Source organism: Xenopus laevis, chromosome 3S, assembly GCF_017654675.1.
Source record: "Xenopus laevis strain J_2021 chromosome 3S, Xenopus_laevis_v10.1, whole genome shotgun sequence".
Lineage (NCBI taxonomy): Eukaryota > Metazoa > Chordata > Amphibia > Anura > Pipidae > Xenopus > Xenopus laevis.
Window position 1 is genome coordinate 64,430,181 of NC_054376.1, and position 25,815 is coordinate 64,455,995.

A 25,815-nucleotide genomic window follows, 5' to 3' on the forward strand; every position below is an offset into this window, starting at 1 on the left:
TGCAAAACATTTGTTTTTAGATGGGGTCAGAGACCCCATTTGAAAAGCTGGAAACCGTTAGAAGAATGAAGCAAATAATTCAAAAACTATAACAAATAAAAAATGAAGGCCAATTGAAAAGTTTCTTAGAATTGGCAATTCTATAATATACTAAAAGTTAACTTTAAGGTGAACCACCCATTACATTTGTTTTTATTTTGGTTGGAGGCAATATTTAAAGTGCTTATTCCTCACTAAAATAAATTATGCAGGTTTCTAAGAGTTTTTTTCAAATATGCACAAAAATATTTATAGCGTGCTGTGCATTTCATTGTTATTATAATGTTGCTTGCTGGTGATTAAGCTTATATTTCTCAAGCAATGATATTGCATAGGAGTTGCTAGGGATGCATAGCACTGATGATATATAGTAATATTATGCAGATGTTGCCAAATTATTGGCACCTTAGCACTTTTTCTACTGCAAGATAAGTTTAAAACCGAGGTTTTCACAATTTCTTTTTTATGCCATTAAGATTATGAAACGTTATTTCATGCAGAACTAAACATATCCTTTCAGATCCAAAAAAAATTACACTTACAAAATTAATACCCTAGACTTAATAATGAGTAGCACACCCTTTGAAAAGATTAATGAAAATGCTTCATATTTCAACAAATGAGCCTTTTGCATGTTTCTACTGACTGTTTGGAGCACACTTCTTTTACAAACTGCTCCAGTTCTTCCAGTTTTCAAAGACGCCTAACTGCATTTTTCAGATTTCTTCTCAAGTGTACAGCAGAATTTAGATCCAGTCTTTAACCATTCTTGGGTTTGTTTTGAAATGTACTTCAGTTTATTTTTTTTTCTGTTGGAAGACCCATGATCAGTAATGGAGACCCAGCTTTCTGACACTGGTTGATATTGGTTGATGGTGTTCTTTTCTTTGAAGGCTTCATTTTTTCCTGTAACAAAAAGATGTTTTACTTTACCAAAAAGCTCTAATTCCGTCTCATCTGTCCACAGGACATTCCCCCAGAAGGATTTTGGCTTGTTCAGGTGTGTTATGGCGAACTCCAGTCTGGCTTTCTTTTGTTTCTGTGTCAGCAGTGGGGTCTTCCTGGGTCTCCAGCCGTAGTACCCCCCTTTTATTGAGTTGGCGATGGATGGTGCGAGTTGAAACTTTTATGTATTGTGTCTGAAGGTCATCTTGAATCTTTCTGGCTACAGTGCCATGGGCCTCAAATTTCATAACATTGCGTATGGTGGATACAGTAAAATTAAGGTTTCTGGAGATGGACTTGTAGCCTTGATTGTCCATGCTTTTTTATGTTTTTGTGTCTGACCTCAGTTACATATTATCATATAGACAAAAACAGACCTACACAAACATGCATGTAACTAAGTGTAGATCTTGCTGTTATGCTTTCTGAGAAGTCATTCAAGTAAAGGCATTAACTGAATCTGACATTAGTCACTTGGTAGGGCTTCCACCTCTTTACGTACTAACAGTGAAAGATCATTTGCGTTGCTTCAAGTAAAAGTTCTATTCCTTAATTGTAAAGGGGTGGTCGCTTGTCCTTTTTTCTTTTCTGTGGAAGAAGATTCCCCCCCACACTATCTGTCCTATTTGTCTATAATATTGTATAATGTAATCATGTCCCCTCACAAGCAATTTCTTACCAGAGAAAACATCCCCCATTTTGATTTTTTATTTTATACCTAGTGTTTCCATTTGTTTTTGCCAGTTTAGTTGCCTTTCTCTAATCAATATTATTAAAAGGGGTAGTCACAGTATATTACTGTGAATCATCTTTTAAGGCCTGGGGTCCAACACTGCAAGTTGAGGCCTTACTAGGAATCTGTAAGCATGCAAAATTATGGTTTTATCCCTCCTTCAGACAGTTCTCTATTGAAGTACAAATATTTAATTTAACCAATAACTTTGTTTGGTACTGTATTAAATGCTATAGCAAAGTCTAAGTAGATCACATCCACTGCCACCCCATTGTCTAGGATTCTGCTCACCTCCTCACAGAAGTCAATTAAATTTGCCTGGCATGATCTACTGTGTAAGACCATTTTGACTCAACCCATAAAGATTCTGTTATTAAGTAAAGTAGTTTGGCAACCACAGAGCTAGTGTCTTTTAGTACCCGTGACTGAATACAATGAGGTCCTGGACCCTTTATTTTGTTTTGCATGGTCTAGTCTTAAATTAATTGAACTTGGTCTGTTGAAAAGGAAGTGCTCTCCCCCCCCCCCCCCCACATCCTTGTTCAATATGGTGCGTGTAGACATAGTGCAGCAGAATTAGAAACCCCTTTCTTTTTTCAGACTGTCTGAATGTGAGCTTTGTATATTGCTGACACCTGCACCATAGTTCATGGTTCACATATAAATTAAAGGAGAATCATCTGTTTGAATATTTCATACAGACTCTGAAAGTTGCTGCTAATTTTGTCCAGACCATTTTAGGATTCTTGTTTGGAATAAAATTAATCTTTTTTTCCCAGCCTTTTTTCTGCTGTTCCACTGCAAAACACAATAATTACTTTTGTGAATACCATAGCATTTGGTCAACAATTTTAACAATCCTATAGCAGAACAGGTGCATTATTGAAAAAAGTGCAAAGGTGCCAATATGTTTGGTCACAACTCTGTATCTAGTTGTATACATTTAAGACTCTCCTTATGGTGCTTCAAATCCTCAGAATAGTTTTTAACAGTCATTATGTACCACTATATTTTGTCATTTCTAGGCATACCAACCCTATAGTGGAGAATGGACAGACCCACCCGTGCCAAAAAGTCATCCATGAAGTAAGAAACCACATGGTCGTCTATATTCCCCAGTCGGCCTTCCAGCCTAAGTTTCCTGTCACACATGCACATATGTCAAGTTCATTAGTATGCTTTTTGTTAAGTATTTAACAAAGTGCTAATTTAGGCCAGGGCAGTTTAGGGAATGCAATGCAACTAGTTTCTTTTTGCAGATTGCTGGATTTGATTGCTGTTTAGGTACATCTCAAACAGGTAAGTTGGAGTTCATGGTAAAAAGTGACATATACCCTCCAATTTCCCCCTCAGCTGTTTCTAGTATAGGGTATAATTTGTAATGGCACAGTCATGTCAGCCTGAAAACTACGGGTAGCTTGGGCAAGCTAAAAAAACTGCAAGCTGAACCTTTAATTCCTATAGACACGAGAAAAAGAAAATACATATTCAGCTTTTAATATTTCCATTAGGAAAACCTAAAGAGAAAATTGAAAAGTAATTGAAATGTAATAGGAGAGCTGTGGGAAGTGATAAGGAAGGTTGTGACCAGCCAGTTGATAGAAAGGGGGGGGGAAGGCACACATGGGAAACCATTTTTCAATCACAAAATGAAATTACCATTAGAAATACAAGAAGGAAAATTAAAGTATGGAGGTATAGTGCCCCTTTATTGACTCTGAAGAGCTGCAGAGTTGGGATCAAAGAAGTACAAGCAATATATTTCCATTATAAAGGAGAACACCCTTCTTAACAGCACCACCCCTCGGTCCCCCCTTTCCAAACTACTAGGCACTCCCTAAACTTTCCGGGTTTGCTTTACCTGGTTCTAGAAAGCAGAGTGACGTAGTGGAGCTGGCCATAGTGGAGTACAATCTTGTTTTGCTTCACGTCGTTTTCTCTGATAGCCAGCAACGGGCAGGGGCATCTGAAACCAGGTCTGAATCTGCTTCCACTTTACTTAGTGCTGATGAGAGATCACAAAGAAGAGGACCACAAGATGTCTGCTGCCGACCCCGCTTCTCTACTCCTTTTGAGACCAGGCGTAGCAAGCCATGTTTAGGGAGTGAGCTTTGTAGGGGGCAAGCTATTATAAGGGGTTAAGTCTCCTTTAATGTATGGTGGGGACTACACTAACCCTTTGCCTGCTCGCATAAACATAAAAATTTTTGTTTCCTAAAACTTTTATGTTGATAAACATAGATCACAATTTTCTGTTGTGTTTTTTTTCTTTTAAGATCTGGCCTGTGTTGTCAGAAACCATGAACAAGCACCGCTCTGACAATCGAATTGTTGAGCGATGTTGTAGATGCCTTCGCTTTGCTGTGCGTTGTGTGGGGAAAGGATCTGCTTCACTCCTTCAACCATTAGTCACACAGGTACAGTGATGCATTTAGCTCTATGCATTTATGGAATCTGAGCCTGTTGTTTTTCTAACTAGAGTAATATAGTTGCATTATTACTGCTAATCAGTTTTGGCAGAAGCCAGTTTTTCTATAAAGCTGAATTGATGTTAACATGTAATTGAACTGCCTCCAAAATATGTCAGTCTTGGATATTTTATAAAAGATATGTATAGGGTATAATTTGTTATGACACAGATATTGGCTGGGACAAACCCTAGTGTTCTGCTTACCACACTCTCAATAACATGTCATGTCAGCCTGAAAACTAGGGGTAGCTTGGGCAAGCTAAAAAAAACTGCAAGCTGAACCTTTAATTCCTATAGACACGAGAAAAAGAAAATACAAATTCAGCTTTTAATATTTCCATTAGGAAAACCTAAAGAGAAAATTGAAATGTAATAGGAGAGCTGTGGGAAGTGATAAGGAAGGGTGTGACCAGCCAGTTGATAGAAGGGCGGGGGGAGGCGAGGCACAAATGTTTTAATAGACAGAAGAGTCTCATATACAGCTGTATAGCGCACTAAGCAAAATTGTTCTCTAAACACTTGTGCCATTGCTATGTGTAAGCTGTAGTTTGTGCTTACTGCAGTAAAGATTCATTGTTAGCCACATAGTGCAGCTCACAAAGAGGCAGTGGAGCCCTGTAGGTAATGTTTGCCTGTGGCAGGAGGTTAGTTTAGAACTCCTTTGTGCCTAGCATACTCAATAGCTCCTGCCTTCAAGACATGCAAGGTAGGAGTGTGCCAGGATACCCAAGTATTGTCCTTATAGCATATAGTGCTGGAACTGCAGTATTCTGCAAAACATTATTCCTGTAGGTAGAACACCCAGCATGGCAAAGTGTAGCATTCAAGGAACATTGGGGTTGTGCCTGTTATTTAAACGAGACCATAAATATATGCTGTGGATCAAAGGGTAGCCGCATCGCTAGTGCAATGAGCGCAATACCACTCTCTGCACCAGTAGAGCCGGATTTCAATGTAACAACCCGAAATTTGACTCTCAAAGTTACAAGAAGAGACTTTTTGCTGCTCACTGCCGCCTGAGGCAGGGTTCTCACCTTCCCTCATGGCAGGAGCAGCCCTGATTTTTATATACACATGGGTTTGTTTTCACTGGCACATGGCCTCAGTGCTTTTGATGTTGCACACTGCATCCAAATTTAAAAAAGAAATTTTGATAGGGGCTACTCCCACAATACAAGTGTAAAACAAATTACATTTACATAATGACTCATGAGCACTTGCAGTACTTGGTTTTTGGGTACACCACAACAGTCTCAAGGCATAGATAAATGGCCAATCCTTGTAGATATTTGACTTATCACCTGAATGGATGGGTACCTAAGAGGGGGCCATATACTGCATGGTTCACTTTCTGTTGTTGTATTTAGCTTTATTTGTTTTTCTTGATTTTCATGTTTTCAGATGGTAGAGGTGTACCATATTCACCAGCATTCTTGCTTCCTGTACCTTGGCAGTATCCTAGTGGATGAATATGGAATGGAGGAAGGTTGCCAGCAGGGACTGCTGGATATGCTACAGGTCAGCTTTTTCAGCACAACTTTAACCCACAGGGAGCAAAGTATAGTAATTTGCAGTGCTTGCTTCGGTTTCTGGCATTCTCAATAATTTTTGTAGCATTTTGTTATCCTGTGACAGGTTTGCAAATCAGAAATGCCAGCACAGCAAATGTTAAGGAAATGTTAATATTTCAAAGCAATTTATCTGATGCTTTTGTAATTTTAGGCTCTGTGTGTTCCAACGTTTCAACTATTGGAGCAGCAAAATGGTCTCCGAAATCACCCAGACACTGTAGATGACCTGTTCAGACTGTTTACCAGGTAACCTTGCCAATAAAGTGCAGATCTTTCTGTGGATTGTTTAAAGAAAATGGTAATAGATTACAGTGCTGACATAGAGTGGGTAGATTGTATTGTCTGGGAGGGTACATTAATATTTCTAAAGTAAAGGCATATTATCATCTGAGGAAAATAGTGTATTTACACCTATTTCATGTGTTTGGTTTAGTGTTGAAAAATGATTGTGCTTACTTTTCTTTTTGATTCTGTTTTTATAAGATGTTTCTGTCTGTATAAGCATGACCAGTTCTTGGCTAAATCATTTATAATTGTTTATTCAGAGACATTTATGTGAATTACCTGTATACCTAATGACATTAGTAATTAACTATGCAACTCTAATGGTGCATGGGATGTTTTGTTTGTATTTTGCTGCTCTATTCCACCCAATGGTAATGACAGACAAACCACCTCTGTCCACCTGTCACCACTCCTGATAGAGGCAAAATGTTTGCTTGAGAATTGAGAACTAAGGTTCACTTGTATGCATCCAGCATGGTTCTATTCAATCACTACTGTAAGGATTAGTAACAGACGGACAAGAGTGTTGTTTGCTGCTGTCTATGACTAGCATTTGTTAGTAATATTGTATAATTAAAGAAAAACTAAATCCCCCTTTAGGCAAAAGTCCCTGCTTGCCCCCCCCCCTGCATCTCCCCTGCACAGTGTTACCCCTTAATTGTGTCCCCTCTTGAAATACTGACCGCACATGCAGAGTCAGCGTACAGGAGCTCACAGGCGCCATCTTCTTCTCTTCGGTATTCTTCGTTACTTGAGCGGTGTATTGGCACATGCGCAGTTGGAGCAATCTTCTGGTTTGTTACAACTTCACATGTGCCGAAAGGAAATTGCCAAAGAGAAGGAAGAAGCCACGGAGAATACTGAAACGCCGGAAGATTGCCCCTGTGAGCTCCGCTGCACTGAATCTGCACATGTGGTCAGTATTTTTAGAGGGGACACAATTCAGGGGTACCACTGTGCAAGGGGAGTCAGCGAGGAGGTCCATTGGAGGGGGCCAGTGGGGACTTTTGCCTAAAGGGGGTTTAAGTTCTCCTTTAAAATACAAGATATTAGGTCCGTGCACTAAGCTCTAACACTTTCTCCCAGGTTCGTACAGCGATGTCCCATCGTCCTGTTGCGCAGTCAGGTTGTGATCCACGTGTTGCAGTGGGGTGTAGCTGCCACTACACTAGACCACCGGGATGCCAACTGTAGCGTCATGAAGTTTCTGCGTGATCTTATACACACTGGGGTGTCCAATGATGTGAGTACCTTAGCACACAATCAGTTTTAATCTTTTCCCTCCTTTTCCATAAGAAGGATGCTGCTATTTCTGTAGGTGTGGTTTTCAACAGTCTTAATTTTTCTCTCTTTTGTTGCCTTGCTCTATTCAGAGAGAATCTTGGTTCATAAACATTGTTTATGATAAGCCTACTTCTCTGTACCTTCTGTAGTAATATGGCCAAAGTGTGGAGAGAATTGTAGGGTGGAGGAGACATGGTGGACTGTGCATACATTTTCTAGAAAGCAGAAAATCTATGGAACACACAAGGGGGGTGGAGTTGAATGCCAGCCTAGGGGAGCAGTCCCTGAGAGTCTGCAGATACCCAGCTAAAGGGTGAATGTATTTCCAACTTCCCTCTCATCTCTGATAGTAATGCTATTTTACTTACTTGATTTGCCCCTGGAGTGATGCCACTTCCCAAATGGACCCACGAAACCTGAGGGTTTTATAAATAAATTATATGGTTTTTTTGTCTATTTCCTTTTGTGAAATCACTATGGGCAGGACCCAGGTTTATTATTGTTCTTTCAAGGTGTGCAGCCTATATGTGTTTTTATATACTGTGTATGTGTGTGTGTGTGTGTGTAATATATATATATATATATATATATATATATATATATATATATATATATATATATATATATATATATATATATATATATATATATATATAATTTTGGTTCTGTACATTACTACAATGAATTTTAAATAAAACAACTCAGATGCAGTTGAACTGCAGACTTTCAGCTTTAATTCAGTGGGTTGAACAAAGATTGCATAAAATGTGACCAGGGGTTCAAAAGTAATTGGACACTGACTCAAAGGCTATTTCATGGGCAGGTGTGGGCAATTCCTTCGTTATGTCTATCAATGAAGCAGATAAAAGCCTGGAGTTGATTTGAGGGGGGGTGCTTGTATGTGGAAGATTTTGCTGTGAACAGACAACATGCGGTCAAAGGAGCTCTCCATGCAGGTGAAACAAGCCATCCTTAAGCTGCAAAAACAGAAAAAAAACATCTGAGAAATTGCTACAATATTAGTTTGGTACATCCTGAGAAAGAAAGCACTAGTGAACTCGGCAACGCAAAAAGACCTGGACATCCATGGAAAACAACAGTGGTGGATCATCACAAGAGAAACCCCTTCACAAAAGCCAAACAAGTGAACGACACTCTCAAGTAGGTAGGCGTATCAATATCCATGTCTACCATAAAGAGAAGACTGAATGAAAGTAAATACAGAGGGTGCACTGCAAGGTGCAAGCCACTCATAAGCATCAAGAATAGAAAGGCTAGATTGGACTTTGCCAAAAAAAATCTAAAAAAGGCAGCACAGTTCTGGAAAAACATTCTTTAGACAGATGAAACCAAGATCAACCTCTACCAGATGAAAGCAAGAAAAAAGTATGGAGAAAGCGTGGAACAGCTCATGATCCAAAGCATACCACCTATAAAACATGGCGGAGGCAGTGTGATAGCTTAGGCGTGCATGGCTGCCAGTGGCACTGGGACACTAGTGTTTATCCATGATGTGACACAGGACAGAAGCAGCCGAATGAATTCTGAGGTGTTCAGAGATGTACGGTCTACTGAAATCCAGCTAAATGCTGACCCAAAGCAACCCAGGAGTTTATTAAAGCAAAGAAGTGGAATATTCTTTAATGGCCAAGTCAGTCACCTGATCTGAACCCAATTGAGCTGCATTACACTTGTTGGAAGACTAAACTTCAGCCAGAAAGGCCCACAAACCAACAGCAACTGAAGCCGCAGCAGTAAAGACCTGGCAGAGCATTAAAAAGGAGGAAACCCAGAACCTCCTGGTGTCCATGATTTCAAGACTTCAGGCTGTCATTGCCAGCAAAGGGTTTTCAACCAAGTATTAGAAATGAAAATTTTATTTTTAGTTTTTTAAATTGTCCAATTACTTTTGAGCCCCTGAAATGAAGTGATTGTGTTAAAAAAAGGCTTTGGATCCTCACATTTTTATGCAATCTTTTTGTTCAACCCACTGAATTAAAGCTGAAAGTCTGAGAGAGAGAGAGAGAGAGAGAGAGAGAGAGAGAGAGAGAGATACATTTTTTTTTTTTTACATTTTTGACTCTCCACAATGTATGTATGTATGTATGTATGTATTTATGCACATTTGTTTTACACAAGTCCAACTGAATGTGCTTGTGTAAAAAATATGACACTAAGTGTCTGCATAAAGTTAAGGCTATGGGCACACAGGCTGTTGGCTCTGGCTGTTGTCAGTCTTCATATGTTTGCAGGCTGAGAGAAGCAGATCTGCCCAGTGCCCCATCTCCATTGATTTGAATCCAATCAGCATGTGTGCACTCACAGCGCAGCTAAGCTGAGTTCAGCCCAAATTCATGAATGGAGGCATCTCTGGGCTACCCTCAGCTTCATCTCCGCTGTGCGTGAGCAGCTGATCAGATTCTAAAAATCATCTTGATTAGCTTGAGAATACAGTGAATATACAGTGCGTTCCCTTATGATTACTAAAGTCATCTAATGAAAAGCTGGATGTGATATTTGCTCAAGATGTTAATGAGAATTATGTCAGACACTAGTACACTTTGTTTGTTGGGCAGTGGTGAGCCAGCCTGTTTTTCAGTGGGTTCCAAAAGAGTTTTAGCAGTACCACCTTTAACTGATTTCTGTTCTCTTACGAGGGAATATAAACTTTGTGGATGTCTAACAGAACACTACTTCCTGTTTTGCAGCTCTTTCCATTGACTGGTGACCGAACAGTAACCAGTGACTTGAGGGGGATGGGCCACATCTGTTGCTTTTGAATCTGAGCTGCATGCTGAGGTTTAATTGCAAACTCACTGAACAGTTATGTCCCTTGTGCCCCCCCCTTCAAGATTTAACTGAGAGTTAGAGAGCTGAAAAGCAGGAAGTTGGATTCTGGCTGTTATATTAGACATCCAGTCACTCCAGCCTTTATACATTACATTTTTGCCCAACTAACTATATTTAGGGTTGCCACCTTTTCTGGAAAAAAATACCGGCCTTTCTATATATTTATCTTTTTTCCCTTTTCATAACATTGGGATCAACCATGATTTTTACCGGCCAGGCCAGTAAAATACCGGCCAGGTGGCAACCCTAACTATATTAGAAACATTTTTTATTTTGCACAGCCTATCTATTTACCCAGTTTTTATTTTTTACACTGAAGACAAAAACCGGGCAGTGACCAGCACTTGGTATATCGTGTTGTTTTCCAGTAACTACTCCCCATTTACAATAACTCTTTGATGTTTCTATACAGCATGAAGAAAACTTTGATATTCGTAAGGACTTAATCCAACAAGTTTTGGCTCAAGTAGGACTGCAGTTGGTAAGCCAGCTAATCCATGCTTGCTGCTTCTGCCTTCCACCCTACACACTCCCTGATGTAGCAGAGGTTTTCTGGGAGGCTATGATCTTTGATAGGCCGGTAAGTATGAGCTCAAATAACTTTTACAAAATATATTTATTTTGCAGCAGGTATTGCAAGCATTCCTTTGCCCTATTTCTAATGTAGATTACTTCAAGGTGAAGCTAGATGTAAAGTCTTGTTTTAGAACTACTTATTCAAAGTAAACAAGCTTTTAAAGCCTATTTATTTGGCCATTTCTCTCTCTGAGAGATACCAGGGATCATGGATCAATTTCAATACATCAAAATACATCAAATCGAGTGGCCATTCCAATCCCCAGACCTTATTCAAATAGAAATATTGTGGGGTGACATCAAATATTATGTTTCTGAGGCAAAACCAAGAAATGCAGAAGAATTGTGGAATGTAACAGGTGCCAGAAGTTGGTGGACTCCATGTAACACAGATGTGCAGCAGATCTCAGAAACACTGATTATACAACTCAATATTAGTTCAGTGATTCAAAGGAAAGCAAAATCTTGAAATATTTTTCAGTTTATACAGTGAATATTTGAGTTTGTAAAGAAGAATGCAGACACTGCTATTTTTTTGGAACAGCCTAATATTCCCTTTTCTTCACTTTCTGTAAAGGAATAACACAAATTTGATAATTTTTCTTCATTGTACCAAAGCATTTGTGTGGAAATTAATGCGATTTCGATTTTAAACTTTATTCACTTTTTGTAAACACACTGCTATTATTCTGAACACACATATCTATCCAGACAGACGCCTGACAGACAGACGCCTGACAGACAGACGCCTGACAGACAGACGCCTGACAGACAGACGCCTGACAGACAGACGCCTGACAGACAGACGCCTGACAGACAGACGCCTGACAGACAGACGGCCTGACAGACAGACGCCTGACAGACAGACGCCTGACAGACAGACGCCTGACAGACAGACGCCTGACAGACAGACGCCTGACAGACAGACGCCTGACAGACAGACGCCTGACAGACAGACGCCTGACAGACAGACGCCTGACAGACAGACGCCTGACAGACAGACGCCTGACAGACAGACGCCTGACAGACAGACGCCTGACAGACAGACGCCTGACAGACAGACGCCTGACAGACAGACGCCTGACAGACAGACGCCTGACAGACAGACGCCTGACAGACAGACGCCTGACAGACAGACGCCTGACAGACAGACGCCTGACAGACAGACGCCTGACAGACAGACGCCTGACAGACAGACGCCTGACAGACAGACGCCTGACAGACAGACGCCTGACAGACAGACGCCTGACAGACAGACGCCTGACAGACAGACGCCTGACAGACAGACGCCTGACAGACAGACGCCTGACAGACTATTTACACATATAATGACATTAGAAACCCATTGCTTTAGCATAGGAATGTGTCATGTTTAAACTGAGGAATTACTAAATTTAAGAGACAATTTATGTCTTCAGACATTTTGCCGTTGGTTGGAATCCTCTCTGAAGAGTTTACCAAAGGAGATTTCAGGAGGAGCAGTAACAGTCACACACAAACAATTAACAGATTTCCACAAACAAGTCACAAGGTAGGTGCAGAATTGCTTTAATAGTAGAGAATATGGCTACTAGCAAATATTGAAATCAAACACATTTATTAGATGTTCAATCTGTTCCTTTATTTTATATATTATATTTTGTAAGTGGTCTCTGTGCATGTTCTAATCTGTGTGTACATTTAATGTTAGTCACATGGGGGGGCGGTTGGGCACTTTAATTACTCAGTTTTCAACATTCTATTATTTCATTTATTTTTGCAGACAGCCCAAACTGTTAGAGTTGCTGGATGTGAAGAGGGTCTGTGTGTCTCATTCACTTTCATCATCTTCTGATATCCCATGATCCTGTTGGCATGGAACTTTGGGACGATTACATTTCTGGTTTGAATAGACCATCTGCGATCTGAGAGGATTGCAGGACGGTCTGTTGAAACCAATCCTGAGCTGACCTACATGGCCAAATATTAGACCGTTTGGTCAAAATCAGCCAATCTGCTCAACCGTGTATGGGCAAACATTAACCATAGAAATGTCTCTGTTATATGCGATAACCAGTTTTATTTCAACAGTCTGCATTTTACCTAATAGCAGCACACTGAGTAATCATAAGGCTTCTGTCAGACACAGGCTTCCCCATTCAAAGGGAACCTTTTGCCAACTGTATGCAGTGACTTTTATTTCCTGTATTTTAAAGATGTACGATCAAAAGCTCATACTGTTGCTAGTTCAGAGGACCTCTTTTGCTAAAGATCTGCTATACTTGCAACCAGTTGCAAACAGAACAGGGTTTGATACTAGTTTCTATTTATTGTGCTGTAATGCTTTATTTTTGTTTTTCTTTTAGTGCTGAGGAATGTAAACAGGTTTGTTGGGCTCTGAGAGATTTCACCAGGTTATTCCGATAGCTGTGCTCCCTCGCGAGGCCTGTCTTCATAGGTATGTATCAAGATAGAGCATATCTAAATAGAGTGTACCTGACTCGGCACAGACTGGCGCAAATATACCAAGGGTATCCAGACCTGTGTTTTAATATGCTGATGGTACTTATATGCATGTATTTTGGGAGTGCCCTAAAATTCAACAATACTTATCTGCAATTATTGCATTCATTAATGCTTCTTTGGGACTCCCAGCTATTCGGACACCAGCATTCTGCCTTCTGGGACATATTGAAGGACTTACCCTTTCATCCTGTGGCAGGTTGTGTCTACAGCAACTTTTACACTATGCAAAAAAAGCTATTTTGCTCACGTGGAAAGCCTTGGAACCTCCCACACTAACATTCTGGATAAAAATTATTAATGACATTCTTCCGAGCCACAAATTGACATGTATAACCCGGGGATGCCCAGACAAATTTAAGAAAACCTGGGACAGGTGGCTTATGGAACCACAAACTGGTAATGCAGGCATATGACCTAGAATTGAAGGAAGCTCCTAACCAGGCTCTTTACCAAAGATTTGTTGCATAAAGGGAAAGCCCGTCCCTCTATCTATCTATCATCTATCTATCTATCTATCTCCTTTGCTTTCTCACCTTTTCTTCTCTTTTACTTTGTCTAAAAACTCAATAAATATAATATTTCAAAAAGATATCCAGGTTAGGAAAGGAAAGCCAATAGCATTGGTGACCAATGAAGAATAGTCTGGAACATGGGAATGCATAAGTAACTTTTCATCAGTTTCTACTGTGGGAATCAGTCTTTGATAGTTTGCAGGGCATTAGCTCTCATACTTTTTAAAAGAAAAAAGCTAGGCAATTTCCTAGTGGGACATAGGGCTAATAGAAGATCAGTTTGAGTTTGGTGTTTGCATTAGTTCTATTTGGCACTTACTGTGCATGTGAGAAACTGTACGCGGTTCCTTTTTCCTGCTGGGGTACACTTAACTCATCATTGTGTTCTTTCTTCCCCCTCAGAGATGGCAGGTTACCCAGTCTACTCAGATGGCACCTTCTGAACAGAGAACCATTGTGGAACGGCTTCTATAACCCCCTAGTGTGTGTAATGCCAAAAGGGGGACGCAGAGCAATAGTCAGCGAAAAAGAATATCAGGCGAGCTTTGAGGAAAGCGTCCCTGTGTTACGTGTGCTGAAGAATCTAAAATGAATACCGGGGAAAAAAAGAGCTTTAAAGTTTAAACCCTTCACTTCTGAACAGGGTCAATGTTCCGTACAGAGCTGTGGTGAATTGCGATGGCCATAAGATGAAGCCACTCTGTCCTCTTCCACAGCAATAAGGCAATCTGTGAGCAGCCAGTCAGCTGTACACTGGCAAGTGATTCCCCAGTAGTGCCAGGTATTCCTAGACCTCGGGGATGAAGGGGTTCTCAAAGCAGTGTGGGGTCCCTGGGCACCTCATTCGATTTTGAGATGGGATGAATCAGGTAAAGGAGGTGGGGGATAAAGGGGTTAGAGCTTTCCTTGATGGACTCGTTTTAAAATAAAAACAAATGAACAAAATATAAAGAAAAAAAGAAAAAGAAATAAAATTGTTAAAAAAAAACAAAAAAACAGCCGTTTAAATATCAATGGTCGGCGGAGTTGGGATTTGCGTGGCAGCAAACAGAAAAACTGAAATAATGGAGTTAAACTTTCTGTGAAATGAAACAAAACAAACTTGCAAAATAAAATTTAAAAAACGAGATGACGTTATCCTTTTATTTATCAGCATTCAGCTTCTGTGGGATTCCCTTTCCACCTTCATGTATCATTAAAGGGATGCTGGTCAAAATGCCGTGTCCGTGAAAGAATAAAATGTGCGGTGGGAATTTAGAGACAAATATCAGGAAAAAGTTGGTCAGGTTTTTGTTTTGTTTTTTTGCCATGAAATATATTTACTTTGTAACGTTGGGTCACGGCTGACATTCAGGCAGTAAAATGGCATTCCTGACTTGATTTGTGGGTGGTAAAATCAATAGATGCAGGCTCACACTCAGTAAGACACGACTTGCCCAGTGTGGGCAATGAAGAATACGTTGATATTTCAGCAATGGTTTGGAAACTCATTATCCAGTCCACTTTAAGCAAATAATTCAGGATAGATCCTGCACCTGAAAGTTTCTTATTTCCATAAGATGAAGCAGAGAGACTTAAGAAATTATGAACAAATCAATTCATTCATTACTTTTTCCATTTGTGGTGGTTGGTAACAGGTATTTGTTGGATTTCATATAATTTTTAGCCTCCAGTATCTTTATTTATCCTGAGCAATCATGTCATACCTTTTTTTTTCTGTAGCAGCAGGTGTTTCCTTTGAAATGGATCCTGACAAGTGGGCTCTTTTAGGAAAAGTAGTCAATGCTGTAGTACAGTAATCTCCAACCAGTGGCTCCTGAGCAACCCCTTGGATGTGGCTCTCAGTGTCCTTAACGCAGGACTTATTCAGGTGTTTATAAGTCCAGGCCTGGAGGCAAGGTTTAATTGGGGGGAAAAAACAGGTGTAGAGCCACCTGTAGGCTACCAAAACAAAGCCCTTATTTGGCATCCCCATGGTCTCTGGAGGGGAGCTTTAACCTCCATTAAAGGAAAAGGAATGGCAGTTGGGGGTGCCAAAAGTTAGGAAGAAGGAAGCCGATTGCTTGGTGGTGCTCGCTGGAAGAACCCCATGACTGGTGCAGTTTTCTCCTGATAGGAGCACCGGCCTGGGGTTTCAGGTAAGTTTATACAATCACTTGGGGGTGCCTAACTTTTGGCATCCCCAAGTAAATACCTATTTTCCTTCTCCTTTAATGCAACTCTGGCTCAATGCCCTGTGCTGGCTATGGATACTTGATACTACAAACATTAGGGGAAAAAACATTACCTCTGGGTAAATGTGAGCGCCCCATGGACATTGCTAAGCTGGGATCCCTTGGGAAAATTAAGCCCAGTATTGGGATGCAAAGAGCAGGGAATCACTGACATACCCCTCCCAGCGTTCACCCTTTACTGTGAAAGCGCAACAGTTATAACATCAACACACAAAAGGCATTGTTTATTGCACAGAAAATTGTGTTTAAGCACACTGCATACAACAAATAGAAAAGTACCTTCTCTCCTGCCATTTAAAGTAGATCCCATAATTAAATGTTAACCCATTGCATATTTAAAGAAATGATATCAAGGCCTCTGGTTGCAGAAGGATCCCAAAAGGCCATCTGTAAACAATCTGTAAACAACACTATCTTTGCATAGCATAGAATTAGACTTACTTTACTTTAGAAGAGGAGAGGGTAATAATAAAATTTGGACTAATGGGATGCTGGAAATGGTGTGTGCATCAAGTCAACAAATTGTTCTCGAAGATTTCCACGTTCACTATTTTTGCATCATTCTGTGTAGAAGCCAATTCAGGTCACGCTAGCTCACTAGCTTCGGCATGTCCACATCCTGCTCCTCTATTGTGCACATTCTCTATTCTGTGTACTGTTCATCTGATGCAGAAAACATGACTGACAGGGCAAACTCCTAGAGACTTCTCATTACACAGGCCTTGTACAGAGGTATTGTTCTTATTATGGGTTGTCTGCTTTCTATGGACTATTTACTAGCCAATATTTACCTCCCTTACTGAATACGTACCTGCTCACTGCTAAAATGTCTCTCTCTATGAGGGGGGTTTTCCTCTGCCTGGGGTATGCGGCCTATGCTAAGTGAAAGCTATTCCCCATGCAGTGCATGTGGAACTGGTGTCTGTTTGGCACTATATACAGTTGTATTCAGAATAATAGCTGACATCACTAACCGATCACTGTTTTAGTGAAAATTATATTTCTTCATGGCAAATTTACTAGTAGGTGTAGTAGAGTAATAGAAAACCAACAGTCATTACATGCATGCTGCTGATCCTGTGTAATTGAATCATTAACTGAGGCTTGTTCCAAATAATAGCAGTGTGGAGTTCAATTAGTGAGGTTTATTTAAGGAAGGAAGGCATTAAATGTTGTGTGTGCTGGTTATAGTGATAAAAAAAAGTTGATTGGAGAGGTGAAAACATATGCAGAAAATAATAGGCTGCTCTGCTAAAATGATACTGTAAAATGGCAACCAAAATCTGAAAGACATGGAAGGAAATGGAAATTGACCATTCAAATGGACAGAAAAATAGCCAAAATGGCAAAGACTCAGCCAATGATCAGCTCCAGGAAGTTGAAAGAAGGTGTAAAGTTAGTTACCTGTGAGTACTGTTACAATTAAAAGACACCTATGTGAAGGCAAGCTATAATCAAGAAGCCCTTGCAAAATTCTATTTTGTGGACTGATGAAAGCAAGGTAGTTATTTTTGGGTCTAGGGCCAGTTTGTCAGACAATCCCCAAAAACTGAATTGAAGCCACAGTACAGTGTGAAGACAGTGAAGCCTGGTGGCACAAGCATCATGATATGGGGATGTGTCTTATACTATGGTGTTGGGCCTATTTATCACATACCAGGGATCATGGATCAGTTTCAATCCATTCAAATACTTGAAGAGGTCATGTTGACTTATGCTGAAGAGAAAATGCCCTTGAAATGGATTTCAACAAGACAACTACCCCAAACACACCAGTAAATGAGCAACAACTTGGTCCAAGACCATCAAGAGTGGCCAACCTAATCCCATGGACTTTAATCCAATAGAAAACTTGTGGGTTGACATGAAAAAAATGCTGTTTCTGAGGCAAAACCAAGAAATGCAGAAGAATTGTGGAATGTAACAGGTGCCAGAAGTTGGTGGACTCCATGTAACACAGATGTGCAGCAGATCTCAGAAACACTGGTTATACAACTAAATATTAGTTCTGTGATTCAAAGGGAAGCAAAATCTTGAAATATTTTTCAGTTTATACAGTGAATGTTTGAGTTTGTAAAGAAGAATGCAGACACTGCTATTTTTTTTGGAACAGTCTAATATTCCATTTTCTTCACTTTCTGTAAAGGAATAACACAAACTTGATACATTTTTCTTCATGTTTTGATTTGGAATAGAATGTGCAGTGTTCCCAATGTATTTTTGTGTGTATGGAAATAAATGCTATTAAGGCTTTTGAGCTTTATTCACTTTTTGAAACACACTATTATTCCAACACAACTGTATGTAGCATCCTATGTCTCTGCTCTGCTAATAACTTCTGACATCCCCATTCAATGATACATCAGGGTTATATGTCCTTGGAAAATCAGATTTACAGTGAGGCAGTAAAACAAATGAACTAATAAATCTGGGCTTAGACATATACAGCAGGAGTGCCAATACTTTACTAATGTGAGGTCTACTTTTAGTGATATTGTCCTGTTATGATTTACATCCATAAAAATATTGTTAGCATTCTGTTGGAAATTATTACTTACATATTGATTTATGAGAAACTGTATATTGTTATTTATCAAACAACTATTCCTTATGTAACCTTAAAGGGATACAGTCATGGGAGAAAAAAAAAATTTTCAAAATGAATCAGTTAATAGTGCTGCTCCAGCAGAATTCTATACTGAAAACCATTTCTCAAAAGAGCAAACAGATTTTTTTATATTCAATTTTGAAATCCGACATGGGGCTAGACATATTGTCAATTTCCCAGCTGGCCCAAGTCATGTGACTTGTGCTCTGATAAACTTCAATCACTCTTTACTGCTGTACTGCAAGTTAGAGTGATATCACTCCCTCCCTTTTTCCCCCCAGCAGCCAAACAAAAGAACAATGGGAAGGTAACCAGATAGCTGCTCCCTAACACAAGATAACAGCTGCCTGGTAGATCTAAGAACAGCACTCAATAGTAAAAACCCATGTCCCACTGAGACACATTCAGTTACATTGAGAAGGAAAAACAGCAGCCTGCCAGAAAGCATTTCTCTCCTAAAGTGCAGGCACAAGTGACATGACCAGGGGCAGCTGGGAAATTGACAATATGTCTAGCCCCATGTCAGATTTCAAAATTGAATATAAAAAAATCTGTTTGCTCTTTTGAGAAATGGATTTCAGTGCAGAATTCTGCTGGAGTAGCACTATTAACTGATGCGTTTTGAAAAAAACATGTTTTCCCGATGACAGGATCCCTTTAACGTAACAAATATCTGAATGAAAAGCATGAAACAGGAGGGTGATTTAGACAAGCTGTTTGTTGACAAAGTCTTGAGATCTACTGATCACCAGCTAAAGGTCTACATGTAGATCCCGATCTACCTTTTTGGCATCCCTGATATAGAGCACTGATCGAGAGCACCCTTTTGATTATCTAAGAGCATTTTCATGAGACTAAAGATGGAATTCCCTCAAAACTAATTTTCAGATGACATAAGCGTACTCTTTTTGAATTCTTTATTTGGCCAATGCTGGACAATTGGAGTATGTCTCCTGCTATTGATAATCCAGTCATCTGCAGTATCAAATGCAACCAAGACAAGAATGATTGTAACAACACTGTTGAAGCTTGCAATGGACCAAATATAAGCAGTTTCATCCATTTTCCATGACAGATTTGGATCTGTGCCACAGTTTGCAGGGTACCAAGGGCAGTTGAGAAGTAGTCTGAACGGTTGCTGAAAAGAATTTGTTTAGGAACTGCAGGGACCCTTTGGCTCGGGCCAGTAAAAAGTTGGGGAGCTTCAGCTATCTTCTAAACTGCTGGAACTCAGAGATTTTCAGTGTCCTGTAGTGTATGTGAATGTGATCAGGGCCTTAGATTGCAAGCTCTGTTAATACAGGGACTGATAATGATGTCCAACTGGCAGCCCATCATTACAAACTTCTGATGGTATTTAATTGCCTTCAATTCCACGCCGCCCTCTTGTAGAAAAGAGGACCTGTTTAACTAGTACAGGGTGATCATTACTAAGTGAAAATATCTACTTTATTAATAAAATAGCCTTAGAGATATAGTATACCCCTCATAATATCTTTTCATGACAATGCAATTACACTGATAAGATTAGAAACAAGAAATATTAAATGCTTATATATAAAATTATCTTTTATTGCTGGGAGTCAAGGTTTTTTGTTTTTTTTTTTAGGATCCTGGAGGCTTTCCTTGGACACAAGAAATTGCACACACAGGTTTACATACACTAGAAATAAAAGAAATACAGTATGGTCCATTCACTCTACCCAAGCATAATAATTATCATTATTGTCCAAAGTGCAGTCTCTGCTGTACCATTGAAGGATATTATGTTTTGTAACAGACATTGCCACAGCAACCCATCTTCCAGCAGAACTGTTCAATGAGACACATCCAAACAGGCTCCACTGAATAGAAAGCAAATGTAGCTACTCCATGTTTCCAGTATGCATTGGCCAAGGGCCAGTGCCAACATCACACTCAGGGTTCGGTATTGCTTCTACTTGTGGAACAGCTGAGGCTTGCTGACTCTGCCACAGTTGATGTAGCTCCTTAAACTGCTCCACCAACTTGTCTTTAAGGTCTGGATGGGAAATCTGAAGTCGAATACTGTCAGCTGACCATGAAGATTCCCCTGTGAAGATCTCAGAGAGTAAACGGGCCGCTACTGGAATGACCTACAGCAGAAAATACAAAGGAACAATCATACATTAAGAGAAGTAGAACATGGTAGAGGAGAAGTAAGTCATTCAGAATATAATCAAAAAATTTAAATTAATGCTTATATTTATAGTTGTGTTCAGAACAGCAGTGTGTTTAAAAAAGTGAATAAAGCTCAAAATCCTTATAATACCTTTTATTTCCACACACACACACTCTATTCCAAATCAAAACATGAAGAAAATTATCACATTTGTGTTATTCCTTTACAGAAAGTGAAGAAAAGGGAATATTAGGCTGTTCCAAAAAAAGTGTCTGCATTCTTCTTTACAAACTCAAACATTCACTGTATAAACTGAACCATGTTTCAAGATTTTGCTTTCCTTTGAATCACTGAACTAATATTTAGTTGTATAATCAGTGTTTCTGAGATCTGCTGCACATCTGTGTTACATGGAGTCCTCCAACTTCTGGCACCTGTTACATTCCACAGTTCTTCTGCATTTCTTCACATCTTTTAATGTCCAGGGATTGGGTTGGCCACTCCATAACATCAATCTTGTTGGTCGTTGCCCTTTGGCATAAGCCAATATGACCTTCAAGTATTTTGATGTATTGAAACTGATCCATGATCCCTGGTATGTGATAAATAGGCCCAACACCATAGTATGAGACACATCCCCATATCATGATGCTTGTGTCACCAGGCTTTACTGTCTTCACACTGTACTGTGGATTCAATTCAGTGTTTGGGGGTCGTCTGACAAACTGTCTGCAGTCCCTAGATCCAAAAAGATCAGTCCACAAAAAGGCAGATGCCCGTTTTTCAACAATGGGACTTTGCAGAGGCTTCTTGCCAATAGCTTGGCTTCACAATTGTACCAGTACTCACAGGTAACTTAAGACTATTTTTGATCTTCCTGGAGCGGATCATTGGCGGAGTTTTTGCCATTTTAGCTATTCTTTTTCCCCTCTTCAATCAACTTTTTAATCAAAGTACTCTCTTCTTCTGCACAATGTCTGGAACGAGCTATTTTACACAGATTTTCAGAGAGAAATGCACTATAACCAGCATGCACAACATTTGCTGCCTTCCTTCCTTAAATAACGGCTGTAATTGACTCTTGTTTTTTCACAGAATGAATGACCTCACTAATAGAACTCCACACTGCTATTATTAGGAACAAACTACTATTATTTTGAACACTGCTACTATTTGGAAAAAGCCTCTGTTATTGAACCAATTACACAGAATCAGCAGCATGCATGTCATTACTGTTGGGTCTGTTTGTTTTCTATGAATCTACTACACCTACTAGTAAATTATTTGCCATATAGAAATATAATTCTACCAAAAACAGTGATTGGTCAGGCTAGTGATGTCGGACTGTTATTATTCTGAACACAACTGTATATCTGGAGACACCCCTATGGCTTTATATCTTTATCCAAAATAATTATGAGAACACATTAAAATTATATTATACAAGTATTAATATAGGCCTGTTGTATTAAACTATATAAAGCAATACTAATCTAGGAGGGGTCCATTAAAGAATATGAGAGTAGTGAACTAATAAAAGGCAAAACACAAGTCAGCGTTGCAACCCTTCATTCATTTTGGTACCTGCACAGTAATTAGCTTCTTCTCCTTGGGTTTCCGGTCTGGCCATTCTTCCCCAAAACAGAAAAAGATCTCATACGAGGGCAGTGAGGTTGTTAGTCCCTTCTGACAAGCAATGAGCTCTGAGCATATATTACCGAAAATAAAGAGGAAAACAGATCTCAGTTACAGGCGAATCCTCTCTTGGGAAACAGCCTGAAGAATTGCAGTGCCCCAGACAAGAAGCTTCTAATGTCAACACTCAGTATTACAATGTTTGTTTTATTTTTGAAGAACTGTATGTATATAAATTAGCCCTAGGGCAAGTTTTGGACATGACAGAGAGCACTCAGGCTGAGCGGGGCATCTTGGAAGGAAAATATCTAAAGTAAAATGTATTACGGATATCTTATCAGGAAAGCCTTTAGGGTTAGGGCACACGCTTGGATTCAGGAAGATTAGTCGCCTGGGCACAAATCTCCTCTTCTTCGTGGCGACTAATCTCCCTGAACTGCCTCCCGCCGGCTACAATTAAATCGTCGGCAGGATGGCACTCGGAGCGCTTCGTTTTCCAAATTGCCCGAAGGAAACTTCAGGCGACTTCGGAAAACAAAGCGATCCGAGTACCATCCCACCGGCGGGAGGTAGTTCGGAGAGATTGGTCTCCCTGAAGAAGAGATTGGTCGCCGGGCAACTAATCTCCCTAAATCTGAGAGTGCTGACCCTTATCCTGAAAGCTCCAAATGACACTGATTTCCCTAAAACCAATGAGATTAAAAATCATTGTTCTATTTTTGCACTGATACAACCTTTTCGTTAGCAGCTCCAGATTAAAAGAACAAAATGGAATTTTGAAGTGTCTCCATCTCCGATAATTTAGAATGTTTATAGATATGTGAATGTTGTAAATCCAAGATTCATCTGGCAAAGGAAGTAGCCTTACATTATGCCCACATTCTTGTTCTAATACATTCCTCTTACTTTGAATCAGTGTGGTCCAGATTGTTAATTGTAATGGCCCATAATTTCCACTAGAACTCATGTGCATGCTCTGCTAAACCCTGGGAGTATAGTGGTCTCTAAAGCTTTTGAATTACGACCAAATAAAAGCTATCATAAACTGATATTAATCAGTCTTGAGGAAAAGGGTGGCCTCTCTAATATTCTACATGTATATAATACAGAATTATTAAAAAAAACTCCATTTCAACATTCACATGCAGATCTTACCATTCAGGAAGGTCTCCAGACTGAAGATCTTAATCCTCTTTTCTCTCTCAATGGAATTGGGTCTATCAGTGTTACTAGCACAGGGTCCAGACCAAAAGACCTTGCACTGGCAGAGACGGATGGCATAGATATCTTGACCTTGAAGGAACAGGATAAGTCCCCGGTCCATCACATCCAGTAGATGGTTAGTGTAGAATTTTTGTTTCTCGTTATTGACCCCTTCTGTTCCAGGGAAGCGAACTTGCTCTAGTGTGGTGGGCCCAAATAACTCCACTTGTTCAGGGGTGGGTTCCAAATTACTGTAGAAGAGGCGGCAACCATGGGGATTACTAACAGTCATTGATCCAGCCTGTTTTCCTCTGTATAAAAACTTGATTTCTAGATCAGTCACTGCAACAAGGAAAACAACGTCACAAAAATGTTCTGTACATTTTATGCCAGAGAACTATGATCTGTTACAGTTGAGCTATCGTGCAGTGAGATATGGCTATGACTTGCATTCACAGTATTACACACAAAATAACTTAATTTCAGAGCATTTCAGGCCTATTAATTATCAGAAATTGATAAACTATAAAGAGTAACTGTTAATTGTATCCCTAATCTATAGCTGTACTGCAAAATGTGCAACCATTTGTCTTAAAAGTTTACTAGAAATGACTGTCTGGTTGTGGTTGAGTGTGGTAAATATGCTAGATACTAGATATTTCATATATACCTACAGGGTAACATTTGAGGACTGATGAGGACGTCTGGGATTCCCTGATCAATAGATGGTGGAATCCCTCCTTGGACGGATAGTTCCACATCTGATGATGGTTTCAAGACACTTCCTTGGACCAACTCTGGGAGAGGAAGGGCTGCATTTTGTGATACCAAACTCTGGGGTGACATATCAACTTCAGAGTATGCTCCAGCGGGAACAGGGGTTGCAGCAGTGGATTGAGCCGTCAGGTTATGCTGAATGATGTCCTGAGGTCCAGGAAAGTTGTGGTTTGTACATGAGCTGTGAAAGTCAGGTTCAGCTTTAGGCCAAATGAATGGATGTAAAGTGTCCGGAACTGGAGGGCACAAGGAATCTGCAGAATAAATCAGGTCATCAAATTAGATCCCACAATGCAATACATATGCAAATGAAACCTTAAAAGGGCACCAATCATAACTAAAATCATTTAATAAATACACTATGTGAAAGTTAAAGAAATCCAATATTTAAAATAGTTTGAACTGTTTGTTTAATGTAAATGATCAGCTCACTATACCTTCTGCAAAATCTCCCCTGCAGTTCTAGTTGAGGCAGGCATCTTGGATTTCACGGTCACGGTCTTCTCCTACCTATATCTTCCCAGCCAACTGTAGCTCTGAAATCTCGCACATGCTCAGTTGAAATTCCTTGGTTGCCTAGCAACCCTTCTAAGCTATTTTCAAATCAGCCAAAACCTCTGTGTTAGCTGCTGTTCCGTAGTACTGCCACCTGCTGGAAGTTGGTGTGTGCCCTTCATTTGCATAATAACATCACCAGCAGGGGACAAGATAGGGGAATCTCCTGATTCTTCTAGTGGAGGAGTTTACTAAAGCTAGGCATTCTGGGTAGAATACTCAGGGCAGTGCTACAATCGGAGCATGCTCGTGAACTTATTTGCATGTTAGAGTCACGGTATGGACTCCCTTGGTGAAATAACCCATTTGACAAAGTAAGGGATTTTTTAAAAACTGCTGGGTTTTTTTCCCAAAAAACTGTATATGTAGTTTGATTAAAAGTGTTTAGGTTGTACTGGTCAGATTGTTAATATCTGTTTGATTTTGGCTGTGATAGGTGTCCTTTAACCACAGTTGCACGGTGATACAAAATAAAGGTGTGGTCTAATATTGCTCTGCTTAATTTCCTGGCGTTTGTGTCAGTTTCAAAGAAGAATGTCTCCCTTTGCTAAATGAACTTTCCTCAGAATATTATTCAATCTGCACCTATATAAAATTCAATGTATTTTAGTAGTAGCAGCTGCTGTCTCCATTAACTTATTCTGTTACAGACAAAATCAAAATTAATAGCACCAAGTAATGTTAGTAATGCACTCACCACTGATATGGAGCATTGGAAATCTAGCACCAATCTGCTGAGAAAAGGAAGAGGTAGGTTGAGATCAGTTTAAACTAACATTTGGGGAAGAAAGTGAATAAAAGAATGGTAGTTGGTGTAGGGTAGATGTGTATTCTCACCTCCTCATCATCATCACCATCATTGTCATCAACAATGGGCTCTAAAAAAAGTAAAG

General features: G+C 39.8%; 2 protein-coding genes across 6 annotated transcripts in view; one reads left to right on the top strand and one right to left on the bottom strand.

The window, feature by feature from the left end:
• The window catches only part of tnpo3.S (transportin 3 S homeolog), a 36,227-nt gene extending 21,330 nt beyond the window's left edge, over positions 1–14,897 (top strand). For 2 of the 3 annotated variants that reach the window (XM_018254301.2, XM_018254302.2), the window contains exons 15-24: positions 1,007–1,039; positions 2,743–2,803; positions 3,994–4,134; positions 5,589–5,705; positions 5,910–6,004; positions 7,130–7,286; positions 10,590–10,757; positions 12,172–12,284; positions 13,099–13,190; positions 14,173–14,897. In XM_018254301.2, the coding sequence (XP_018109790.1) occupies positions 1,007–1,039; positions 2,743–2,803; positions 3,994–4,134; positions 5,589–5,705; positions 5,910–6,004; positions 7,130–7,286; positions 10,590–10,757; positions 12,172–12,284; positions 13,099–13,159 (946 nt within the window). In that variant the 3' untranslated portion in view covers positions 13,160–13,190; positions 14,173–14,897. The remainder of the gene's footprint in view (positions 1–1,006; positions 1,040–2,742; positions 2,804–3,993; positions 4,135–5,588; positions 5,706–5,909; positions 6,005–7,129; positions 7,287–10,589; positions 10,758–12,171; positions 12,285–13,098; positions 13,191–14,172) is intronic. The other variant, NM_001093678.1, reaches the window with a different exon arrangement.
• A 5,266-nt stretch (positions 14,898–20,163) lies between these two features.
• Positions 20,164–25,815, bottom strand: part of irf5.S (interferon regulatory factor 5 S homeolog) — a 17,426-nt gene continuing 11,774 nt past the window's right edge. For 2 of the 3 annotated variants that reach the window (XM_041588435.1, XM_018255681.2), the window contains 6 exons: positions 25,760–25,800; positions 25,620–25,656; positions 24,265–24,621; positions 23,543–23,932; positions 22,337–22,455; positions 20,164–20,726 (listed from right to left, as the gene is read on the bottom strand). In XM_041588435.1, coding sequence (XP_041444369.1) covers positions 20,478–20,726; positions 22,337–22,455; positions 23,543–23,932; positions 24,265–24,621; positions 25,620–25,656; positions 25,760–25,800 — 1,193 coding nt within the window. In that variant the 3' untranslated portion in view covers positions 20,164–20,477. The remainder of the gene's footprint in view (positions 20,727–22,336; positions 22,456–23,542; positions 23,933–24,264; positions 24,622–25,619; positions 25,657–25,759; positions 25,801–25,815) is intronic. The other variant, XM_018255682.2, reaches the window with a different exon arrangement.